Genomic DNA, 12,710 nt, shown 5'->3' with positions numbered 1-12,710 from the left:
GCCGGCCCTACGAATGAAAGAAGAGGTTCCCCATTCATGCTTAAGATGATTCTGTATGTATAGAAACCCCATAAGCATGAATGGGAATACCCCAAAAAATACATTACACTTCAAATAAATTTTTTAAAATTGCATATTTAAGATGAATTAAAATGCCATTTATTATGTCCATGTGTAATTGAGACACGGACTGCAGGAGTTGGTTACAACAGGTCTTTACTGAGTGGAGACAACCTGGAACTACTGTGCAAAAGTTACTACACAGCCTTATATACAGGGGTGGTCACTACTGGTACTGCAGTATACAGGGGCTGCAGAATATAGTTCCTTCTGCAAAGTACATACACTACAATTCCTCCCCTTTTAGCTAAACAGTACATAACATTCGATTAATAATTAAATAACATATTTACAATTACAGTTGCTAGATACATTAGTTGAAGTTAAGCAATTATAAGTTCAGTCTTTGAGGAGGCTTCCTGATTCTGTCTGGATAACGCCTCTTTGGGGTATCAGGTTCTTCTGGCAAAGTTGATTCGGGATCAACGTCGTTGTTTGGTTCGTCTGCTTCCAATGTCACCGATTCTGAGGTAGATGCAATTGGTACTTCGGTTTCATCACCAGGTGTATCGGATCATGGTGTGGAATTGACGTTTTCCAGTGACTCTAGAATCTGGTCAGCATGGTGTCTTACAATGCTCTCTCCAACGTCCACGGTATACATTAGAGGTCCTTGCCGTGTACAGATCGTTCCTGGCTGCCATTTCTCTGTGTGGTAGTCCCGGGCCAAAACTGGTTGACCTATCTTAAAACTCCTGGTCGGCCTTTCATTCATATTCTGAAACTGCCTGTTCTCCACATCTCTTCTGATGTTTGGCTTAACCAAATCCAAGCGGCATCGTAGTCTTCGATTGAAGAACATCATGGCTGGAGTTTGGTTGGTAACCGCATGTGTCGCATTCCGGTAGGCAAACAAGAAGTTATCCACCTTGTGTTGTAGGGGTATGTCTTCATTACACATTGCCTTGATAGCCTTCTTGAATGTTTATTATTCGCCTTATCTAGCGTCAGCTCTTTCTCTGAGAGTAACTTCTTCTGTGTTCCTTCACTCAGGAGTCCACAGACAAATTTGTCCCGTAGGGTATCTGCCAGTCCTGCTCCGAACTGGAAGTACTTTGATAGCTTGCGTAGTTCCGTAAGGTACTCAGCATTGCTCTCATCTTTATGCTGAGTTCTCCTGTGGAATTTAAATCTTGCTGCTATCAACAGCGGTGCAGGGTTTAGATGTTCCTGTAGGACAGCAACAATTTCGTTAAAACTCTTCGCCTTCGGTTTGGCTGGAGTAATCAGGTCCCGCAATAGGCTGTACGTTCTAGCGCCCATTAAGTTTAGCAATACCGATGCCTTTTTCTCATTGGCTATTTCGTTTGCCTTGCAATATACCGCGACTCTTTCCAGATACGTGGTCCAGTCCTCTATTGTATTATCAAAGGCAGTGATACAGCCAGTCTTCGGCATCTTGAAAATCTAAAATGGCGCCTCCCGCGCTTTGCCTTCTTCCCCGATTTAACAAAATGGCGCCTCCCGCGCTTTGCCTTCTTCCCCGCTGATTAAGATGGCGCCTCCTGCGCTTTGCCTTCTTCCCCGCTGTTGCTAGCGCTGCTTTCCGCGGTTCCCGTTGCAACCTGCAGCTCCTCGCGGTTTCTTGCGCGTTTAATATTTCTTTTCTTTATTATTTTCCCGTCGTGGAACAACCCTGTGGGACTCTTGCCTCCCTCTTCTCGGGTCTATACGCAGCCCGGCTTCGTAGCACCGGCCGCGCCCTGTGTGCTCCACCCTCTCTCTTGCCTCTTCCCGACAACGCTGCTCGGCCCCATTGCAAGCCACCCGCTCGAGTTCGCGAACGCCGCAGCCCAGGAAGGATCAGTGTACTACCTGCCACCAGCCCGATTAGCTGAAGCACCGTCGACAGGAATCAGGCCCCGCTTTCGACAGCTTCTCCAGCAATCTTCAACTCCGCTAACACAGGGGCGGATGCCCACGGTCGACGCCCGTTTCTACTGCTTCTTTCTTCCTTCTGGCCTCGACCTCTGCTCACTTCGCTGCAGGAATGGATCCCAGGAGGTGGTGCAGACTGCAGGTAAGTTCGTATCTGCTCGTCGCCAGTATTATGTCCGTGAATGATTGAGACACGGACAGCAGGAGTTGAACAAAACAAGTCTTTACTGATTGAAGTCAATAGGGAAACTGAAAACACAGAGACTCACTAGTGCCTTTTATACAGGGGTGGTCACTGCCGGTACTGCAGTCTGAGACCAGTTATTCTCTTAAAGGTACATACACAACAACTCCCACAGTGCTTTCCCAGGAACTTAGAAGGATAGTGTTAAGAATCTGATGAAAGGTCATCGACTTGAAACGTTGACTCTGTTTCTCTTTCCACAGATGCTGCCTGACATGTTGAGTATTTCCAATTAGAAACATAGAAACATAGAAGATAGGTGCAGGAGTAGGCCATTCGGCCCCTCGAGCCTGCTCCGCCATTCAATGAGATCATGGCTGATCACCCAAACTCAGTACCCGGTCCCTGCTTTCTCCCCACACCCCTTGATCCCTTTAGCCTTGAGAAATATATCCAACTCCTTCTTGAATATATTTAATGAATTGGCCTCTACTGCCTTCTGTGGTAGAGAATTCCACAGGTTCACCACTCTCTGGGTGAAGAAATTCCTCCTCATTTCTGTCCTAAATGGCCTATCCCTTATCCTTAGACTGTGACCCCTGATACTGGACTCCCCGGCGATCGGGAACATTCTTCCTGCATCTAGTCTGTCCAGGCCTGTCAGAATTTTATAAGTTTCCCTCTCATTCTTCTAAACTCCAGCGAGTACAAGCCCAATCGACCCAATCTCTCCTCATACGTCATTCCTGCCATCCCAGGTATCAGCCTGGTGAATCTTCGCTGAACTCCTTCCATGGCAAGAACATCCTTCCTCAGATAAGGTGACCAAAACTGCACACAGTACTCAAGGTGTGGCCTCACCAAGGCCCTGTACAACTGCAGCAAGACATCCTTGTTCCTGTACTCAAACCCTCTCGCTACGAAGGCCAACATACCATTTGCCTTCTTAACCGCTTGCTGCACCTGCATGCTTACCTTCAGCGACTGGTGCACAAGGACACCCAGGTCTCGTTGCACTTCCCCTTCTCCCAATCTATTGCCATTCAGATAATAATCTGCCTTCCTGTTTTTGCTACCAAAGTGGATAACCTCACATTTATCCACATTATATTGCATCTGCCATGCTTCTGCCCAATCACCCAACCTATCCAAATCATCCTGGAGTTTCTCGGCATCCTCCTCACAGCACACACGCCCACCCAGCTTTGTATCATCTGCAAATTTGGAGATATTACATCTAGTTCCCTTGTCTAGATCATTAATATATATTGTGAATAGCTGGGGTCCAAGGACCGATCCCTGCGGTACCCCACTAGTCACTGCCTGCCACTCGGAAAAAGACCCGTTTATTCCAACTCTTTGCTTTCTGTCTGCCAACCAGTTCTCTATCCAAGTCAATACCTTGCCCCCAATCCCATGTGCCTTAACTTTACACGCTAATCTCTTATGCGGGACCTGATCGAAAGCCTTCTGAAAGTCCAAATACACCACATCCACTGGTTCTCCCTTATCTATTTTACCAGTTACATCCTCAAAAAATTCCAGTAGATTAGTCAACCACGATTTATCCTTTGTAAATCCATGTTGACTTTGTCCGATCCTGTCACTGTTTTCCAAGTGCTCTGCTATTACATCTTTTATGATGGACGCTAGCATTTTCCCCACTACCGATGTCAGGCTTACCGGTCTGTAATTCCCCGTTTTCTCTCTACCACCTTTTTTGAAGCCATGGTGTGGAGATGCCGGAGTTGGACTGGGGTGGACAAATGTAAGAAATCACACAACACCAGGTTATAGTCCAACAGCTTTATTTGAAATCACAAGCTTTCGGAGCGCTGCTCCTTCTTCAGGTGAAGTGGAGAAATGCATAAAGACACAGCTTATATAGTCAGAGAATCATGTCAGATGTTTACAGGTAACCTTTCCAACTGCCATTTACCACGGTTGATTAACCTTTTTTGAATAGTGGGGTAACATTAGCTACCCTCCAATCCATGGGTACTGTTCCAGATTCCATCGAATGTTGGAAGATGATCAGCAATGCATCTACTATTTCTAGGGCCACTTCCTTAAGTACCCTAGGATGTAGATTATCAGGCCCTGGGGATTTATCGGCCTTCAATCCCATCAATTTCCTTAACACCATTTCCCTACAAATACTGATTTCTTTCAGTTCCTCCCTTTCATCAGACCCTATGTTCCCCGACATCTCTGGGAGGTTATTTGTCTCCTCCTTTGTGAAGACAGAACCAAAATATGTATTTATTTGGTCAGCCATTTCTTTGTTTCCCATTATAAATTCCCCTGATTCTGACTGCAAGGGACCTACGTTTGACTTCACCAATCTTTTTCTCTTCACATATCTATAAAAGCTTTTCCAGTCAGTTTTTATCTTCCCAGCAAGCTTACTCTCATATTCTATTTTCCCCTTCTTAAATAATCCCTTTGTCCTCCTTTGTTGAATCCTAAACTGCTCCCAATCCTCAGGTTTACTGCTTTTTCTGGCCAATTTATATGTCCTCTCCTTGGATCTTATGCTATCCCTAATTTCCCTTGTTAGCCACGGTTGATTAACCTTTTTTGTTTTATTTTTATGCCAAACTGGGATGAACAAATTCTGTCATTCATCCATGCGGTCTTTGAATGTTTGCCATTGCCTATCCACCGTCAACCCTTTGAGTGACATTCCCCAATCAATCCTACCCAACTCTCGTCTCAGGTAGGGAGTTCCAGGATTTTGACCCAGTGATGATGACGGATCGGCGATATACTTCCAAATCAGGATGGTGTGTGACTTGGAGGGGAACTTGGAGGTGGTTGTGTTCCCATGCGCCTGCTGCCCTTGTCCTTCTGGGTGGTAGAGGTTGTGGGTTTGGGAGGTGCTGCCGAAGAAGCCTTGGCGAGTTGCTGCAGTGCATCTTGTAGATGGTACACACTGAAGCCATGGTACGCCGGTGGTGCAGGGAGTGAATGTTTAAGGTGGTGGATTGGGTGCCAATCAAGCAGGCTGCTTTGTCCTGGATGATGTCGAGCTGTGAGTGTTGTTGGAGCTGCACTCATCCAGACAATGTGTGAAGTGCATTTTTTGAAGTGTAGTCACAGTTGTAATGTAGGAAACGCAGCAGCCAATTTTTAAAAAATTCTTTCATGGGATGTGGGCGTCGCTGGCAAGGCCAGTATTTATTGCCCAGCCCTAATTGCCCTTGAGAAGGTGGTGGTGAGCCGCCTTCTTGAACCACTGCAGTCTGTGTGGTGATGGTACTCTCACAGTGTTAGTAGGGAGGGAGTTCTAGGATTTTGACCCAGCGACGATGAATTTTCACACAGCAAGCTCCCACAAACAGCAATGTGATAATCTGTTTTAGTGATGTTGGTTGAGACATTAATATTGGCCAGGACACTGGGGATAACTCCCCTGCTCTTCTTTGACTAACGCACGTAAAAGATCCCTTAACTTAGGGATGCCTTTTACAATCTTACCTTTTGCTTTGTACAATCATACCTTTTGTAATTTAATCTCTACTACCTTCCACCCTATCACAGACCTTCTCCTTTGTTCTTTCCTCCCCTCCCCCCTGTCCCTTCCTCTGTACTTCCTTAAAATCTGTTACATCTCTAACTTTTTCCAGTTCTGACGAAAGGTCCTCGACCTGAAACGTTAACTCTGTTTCTCTCTCCACAGATGCTGCCTGGCCTGCTGAGTATTTCCAGCATTTTCTGTTTTTATTTATGACTAATTTAACTAGTTTAACGGGACTAATTGTTCTGGATTTTTTTAACAATAACTCCTTAACACAAAATCTAACACTGCAATTTGGCTTTAGGACCGATTGCCCACAGTACAGGAAGTATGAGGGAGGAAACTTCACCAGCAATTTGAGCAACCTCAAGGAATACACCGAGCAGTTAAAGGAGATGGTTACGTTTTACCTGGGATGCAGCTTTTCCTTTGAGAGTGCAGTCCTCGAGGCTGGTGTTCCGATAAGAAATGTTGAACAAGGGTGTAATGTCAGCATGTACAAGGTAGGTTAAAGGTTGCACGTACACTTTCATGCATTTAGACATAAAATTAGCTGGTCCTTGTGCCATTGCTCATGATGCCAGGTAACAGGGGTATGTAGTGGTTTATGTTACTGGTCTAATATTCCAGTCGATCGTGAGTTGAGATCCCACCATGACAGTTTGAGACTTTGAATTCACTTTCAAATCAAAACCTGGTATTGTAGGAACGTGGGTTCCTAACTAAAAGACTGAGTTCTACTCAGGCGATCAAACAAACCGAACTTTAATGAAACAAACAGGCTTTAACAAGAAACTGCAGGATAACATCGAATGTAGGTCTACTCTCTCTCTCTCTCTCTCTCTCTCTCTCTCTCGGCTCCACGAGGACTGCCCTTGCAGTCCCGTGGCTGACGTCATCACGTCATCACGTTCTCCCGCCAGTGGGGAATCACGTGATGAACGGCGTGACGTCATCACGTTTTAGCCGCGCTGTTAAAGTAACCACACTCTGTACAGTTAAACAGCATAAATAAAGATACAGACTCAGGCTGTAGCTAACATGTTGTTAAAGGAATTATATACAAACGATCTGAGTCCTTTGGTGGCTCCGCCACAGTATCAGTAAATGTGACCTTGAATCTGTTGGATTGTCGTTAAAAACCCAGCTGGTTCACTAATGTCCTTTAGGGAAGGAAACCTGCCGTCCTTACCCGGTCTGGCCTATATGTGACTCCAGTTCCCACATCAACATTGTTGATTCTTAACTCCCCACTGAAGTGACCTAGCAATACACTCAATTGTATAAAACCACCACACACTGCAGTGGGTGAAGAAGCAGGCCCACCACCACCTTCTCGGCAAGTAGGTAGTTAGAGGGCAATAAAAGCCGGCCTTGCCAGCGACGCCCATAAGAACATAAGAAATAGGAGCAGGAGTCGGCCATTTGGCCCTTCGAGCCTGCTCCGCCATTCAATAAGATCATGGCTGATCTTCTACCTCAACTCCACTTTCTTGCACTATCCCCATTTCCCTTGATTCCCTTAATATTAAAAAAAATCTATCAATCTCTGTCTTGAATATACTCAACGACTGAGCCTCCACAGCCCTCTGGGGTAGAGAATTCCAAAGATTCACCGCCCTCTGAGTGAAGAAATTTCTCCTCATCTCAGTCCCAAATGGCCAACCCCTTATTCTGAGACTGTGACCCCTGGTTCTAGACTCTCCAGCCAGGGGAAACATCCTCCCTGCATCTACCCTGTTAAGCCCTGTAAGAATTTTGTATGTTTCAATGAGATCACCTCTCATTCTTCTAAACTCTGGAGAATATAGGCCTAGACTACTCAATCTCTCCTCATAGGACAATCCCCCCATCCCAGGAATCAGTCTGGTGAACCTTCGTTGCACTCCCTCTATGGCAAGTATATGCTTCCTTAGGTAAGGAGACCAAAACTATACACAATACTCCAGGTGTGGTCTCATAATATATAATATCCCTATATAATTGCAGTAAGACGTCTTTACTCTTATACTCAAATCCTCTTGTAATAAAGGCCAACATACCATTTGCTTTCCTAATTGCTTGCTGTACCTGCATGTTAACTTTCAATGATTCGTGTACAAGGACACCCAGGTCCCCCTGAACACCAACATTTCCCAATCTCTCACCATTTAAAAAATACTCTGCTTTTCTATTTTTCCTACCAAAGTGGATAACTTCACATTTCTCCACATTATAATCCATTTGTCATGTTCTTGCCCACTTACTTAGCCTATCTATATCCCCTTGAAGCCTCTTTACATTCCCACCCAGCTTTGTATCATCAGCAAACTTGGATATATTACATTTGGTCCCCTCATCCAAATCATTGATGTAGATTGTGAATAGCTGAGGCCCAAGCACTGATCCTTGTGGTACCCTACTAGTTACAGCTTGCCAACTCAAAAATTACCCGTTTATTCCTATGCTCTGTTTTCTGTCCGTTAACCAATCCTCAATCCATGCTAGTATATTACCCCCAATCCCATGAGCCCTAATTTTGTTTAATAACCTCTTGTGTGGCACCTTATCGAATGCCTTCTGAAAATCCAAATACACCACGTCCACTGGTTCCCCCTTATCGATTCTGCTAGTTACAACCTCAAAAATCTCTAACAGATTCGTAAAACACAATTTCCCTTTCATAAATCCGTGTTGACACTGCCCAATCCTATTATTATTTTCTAAGTGCCCTGTTACCATGTCCTTAATAATCCCTACTACTGATGTCAGGCTAACTGGTCTGTAGTTCCCCATTTTCTCTTTTCCCTCCTTTCTTAATTAGCGGGGTTACATTTGCTACCTTCCAATCCGTGGGAACCATTCAAGAATCTGTGGCATTTTGGAAAATGACAACCAATGCATCCACTATCTCTATAGCCACCTCTTTTAAAACCCTAGGTTGTAGGCCATCAGGTCCAGGGGATTTATCGGCGTTCAGTCCCATTAATTTCTCCAGTACTATTTTTTTACTAATACTAATTTCTTTCAGTTCCTCATTCTCGCTTGAGACCCTTGTTCTCCGCTATTTCCGAGAAGTTTTTTGCATCTTCTTCCGTGAAGACAGATACAAAGTATTTGTTTAATTTCTCTGCCATTTCCTTATTCCCCATTATAATTTCTCCTGTCTCAGCCTGTAAGGTACCCACATTTACTTTTGCAATCTTTTCCTTTTTACATACCTATCGAAGCTTTTACAGTCTGTTTTACGTCTTTAGCTAGTTTACTCTCATATTCTATTTTCCTTTGCTTTATCAATTTCTTGTCCCTCCTTTGCTGAATTCTAAAATCCTCCCAATCCTCAGGCTTACTGTGCCTTTTCCGCCACCTCCAGTGTGATCCCACCCCCCCCTTTCAGCATTCCGAGGGACCGCTACCACCGCAACACCCTGGTCCACTCCTCTATCACCCCTAACACCCCTTCCCCTTTGCCCGGCACCTTCCCATGCAAGTGCAGGAGGTGCAACACCTGCCCTTTTACCTCCTCCCTTCCCACCATCCAGGGCCCCAAACACTCCTTCCGGGTGAAACAGCGATTTACTTGTACTTCTTACAATTTAATACACTGTATTTGCTGCTCACGATACGGTCTCCTCTACATTGGGGAGACCAAACACAGATTGGGTGACCGCTTTGTGGAACGCCTCCGTTCAGTCCACAAGCGTGACCCCGAGCTTCCGGTCACCTGTCACTTTAATTCACCACTCCACTCCCACTCTGATCTCTCCATCCTCGGCCTCTTACACTGTTCCAATGAAGCTCAACGTAAGCTCGAGGAACAGCACCTCATCTTTCAATTAGGCACTTTACAGTCTTCTGGACTTAACATCGAGTTCAACAATTTCAGACGATAAATTGGCCCCTGTATTTCTTTATTTATTTTTCTCTCTCTTGTTTCCTCACATGGTAGCTGTTAATGTTGCTGCCATCGTCATTCACACATCATCTAGAACCATCTTTTGTTTCTTAACTTGTCCCATTACCTCTCCTTTTGCCTTGCACCATCATCCCTTTCGTCATTCCATCTCTCCTGCCTTCCATCCTATCACAGATCTTCCTTTTGATCTTTGCTCCTCTCCTCCCTAACCTTTTCCAGTTCTGACAAAGGGTTCGACCCGAAACATTGACTCTGTTTCTCTCTCCTCGATGCTGCCTGACTTGCTGAGTGTTTCCAGCACTTTCTGTTGTTACCTCAGGCTTACTATTCTTTTTGACAACATTATAAGCCTCTTCCTTTGATCTGATACTATCTTTAACTTCTCTTGTTAGCCACGGTTGGACCACTTTTACTGTGGAGGCTTTGTGCCTTAAAGGAATGTATATTTGTTGTAAATTATGTATTAATTCTTTAAATGCTAGCCATTGCTTGTCTACCATCATACCTTTTAATGTAGTTTCCCAATCTACCTTAGCCAACTCACCCCTCATATCTACATAGTTTGATTTGTTTAGATTTAAGACCATAGTTTCGGATTTAACTAAATCACTTTCAAACTCAATATAAAATTCTATCATATTATGATCACTCTTCCCTAAAGGTCCCTTTACTACAAGGTTATGAATTAATCCTTTCTCATTGCACAATACTAGATCTAAAATAGCCTATTCCCTAGTTGGTTCCTCAACATACTGATCTAGAAAACTATCTTGCATACATTCCATGAATTCGTCCTCCACACTATTACTGCAAATTTGGTTTGCCCAGTCTATATGTAGATTAAAGTCCCCTATGATTACTGTATTACCCTTGTTACATGCACCTCTAATTTCCTGATTTATACTCTGCTCTACATTACAACTACTGTTTGGGGGCCTATAAACAACTCCCACCAATGATTTCTGCCCCTTGCTGTTTCTTAGCTCCATCCAAACTGATTCTACTTCTTGATTTTCAGAGCTAAGATCCTTTCTCTCTACTGTCTTTATCCCATCCTTTATTATCAGGGCTACCCCCCCCCTCCTTTGCCATTTTGCCTATCTCTTCTAAAAGTTAAGTATCCTGGAATATTTAGTTCCAACTTTGGCCACTTTGCAACCACGTCTCCGTTATGGCTATTAGATCAAACCTGTTAATTTCTATCCGCGCTATTAATTCATCTATTTTGTTGCGAATGCTTTGCGCATTCAGATATAGTGTCTTTAGCTTTGACTTATTTCTATTTTTCCCTGATGCCTTATTACCTTTGTTACTCTCTCTGTCCCTTCCTGACCCACTCTGCTTATTTTTACCCAAATCTCTACTCTGCTCTTGAGCCTTGATATTTTTCTCGCTGCTTTTAAATTTACTCTTTCCTGATTCCTCCCACCCCACTTTCATTAGTTTAAAGCTCTGTCTATCTCGAGAATGAAGAAAAGAAAGCAGTCACAGCCAATCTCCTCAACTGATGTCCACACTTGTCTCTTAACTGTCCTCTGAAGTGGGTTGTATCAAACGGCCGCACAGTGTCCACCACTAAATAAAGACACATGCTGAAGCGATGCCGACTGGAGGCAAGCAGGTCTCGCTCCATCGACTCAGGGGACCCAGGATGTAGTGATGGAGGAGCCTCAGCCCCTGACCTTGTCTAACAGGTACGAGGCACTTGCTACCTGTATGGATGAAGAAAAGGACTGCAGGGAGAATGGGCAAACTGACCACGGCACCATGGTACAGGGGGCCATCCAAATGGGGGGGGAGGAAGGAATGTGATAGTGGTAGGGGACAGTATAGTCAGGGGGATAGATACTGTTCTCTGCAGCCTCGAAAGCGAGTTCCGAAGGTTGAGTTGCCTGCCAAGGTTAAGGATATCTCCTTGAGGCTGGAGAAGAACTTGGAGTAGGAGGGGAAGGATCCTCTACGGGAAACGTGATCCAGCCATGGCTAACTAAAGAAGTTAAGGATAGCATTAAATTGAAAGAAGAAGTTTATAATGTTGCAAAGAATAGTAGTAAGCCTGAGGATTGGGAGAGTTTCAGAAAACAGCAAAGGATGACCAAAAAATTGATAAAAAGGGAAAAAATAGAATATGAGAGGATACTAGCAAGACATATAAAAACAGATTGTAAGAGTTTCTACAAATATGTCAAAAGGAAAAGGGTAGCAAAAGTAAATGTTGGTCCCTTAGAGGCTGAGACAGGAGAAATTATTATGGGGAATAAGGAAATGGCAGAAGCGTTAAACAAATATTTTACATAAGAACATAAGAACATAAGAACATAAGAAATAGGAGCAGGAGTAGGCCAATCGGCCCCTCGAGCCTGCTCCACCATTCAATAAGATCATGGCTGATCTGATCCTAACTGCCAATCCACTATCACAGAACCATCTCCTGCATCTAACAGAATTAGACACACGAAATAGGAGCAGGATCAGGCTACACGGCCCCTGGGCCCGCTCCGCTACCCACAGGGCCATGACCGATCTGAACCTAGACTCATGTCCAAATTCCTGCCCGCTCCCCGTAACCCTTAATTCCCTTTACTTCTAGGAAACTGTCTATTTCTGTTTTAAATTTATGTAATGATGTAGCTTCTACAGTTTTTTGGGGCAGCATATTCCATGGACCTACCACCCTCTGAGTGAAGTAGTTCCTCCTCATCTCAGTTTTGAAAGAGCAGCCCCTTATTCTAAGACTATGCCCCCTAGTTCTAGTTTCACCCATCATCGGGAACATCTTCCCTGCATCCACCCGATCCAACCCCTTCACAATCTTATATGTTTCAATAAGATCGCCTCTCATTCTTCTGAACTCCAACGAGTAGAGTCCCAATCTACTCAACCTCTCCTCATATGTCCATCCCCTCATCCCCGGGATTAACCGAGTGAACCTTCTTTGTACTGACTCGAGAGCAAGTATGTCTTTTCTTAAGTATGGACACCAAAACTGTACGCAGTATTCCAGGTGCGGTCTCACCAATACCTTGTACAACTGAAGCAATACCTCCCTATTTTTATATTCTATCCCCCTATTGTATCTGTCTTCACAGTAGAAGACACAAAAAGCATACCAA

The 12,710-nt window shown here is 44.3% G+C and overlaps 1 protein-coding gene across 6 annotated transcripts in view; it reads left to right on the top strand.

The window, feature by feature from the left end:
• Positions 1–12,710, top strand: part of LOC147109047 (D-glutamate cyclase, mitochondrial-like) — a 103,173-nt gene that overhangs the window by 50,686 nt on the left and 39,777 nt on the right. For all 6 annotated transcript variants that reach the window (XM_086002610.1, XM_086002613.1, XM_086002612.1 and 3 more), the window contains one exon: positions 6,007–6,205. In XM_086002610.1, the coding sequence (XP_085858736.1) occupies positions 6,007–6,205 (199 nt within the window). The remainder of the gene's footprint in view (positions 1–6,006; positions 6,206–12,710) is intronic.

Source organism: Somniosus microcephalus, chromosome 12 (assembly GCF_052327205.1).
Source record: "Somniosus microcephalus isolate GS21.2 chromosome 12, FLI_Smic_1.0, whole genome shotgun sequence".
Classification (NCBI taxonomy): Eukaryota; Metazoa; Chordata; class Chondrichthyes; order Squaliformes; family Somniosidae; genus Somniosus; species Somniosus microcephalus.
The sequence above is the reverse complement of the archived record's forward strand: the minus strand, read 5'-3'. Positions and strand labels throughout refer to the sequence as shown.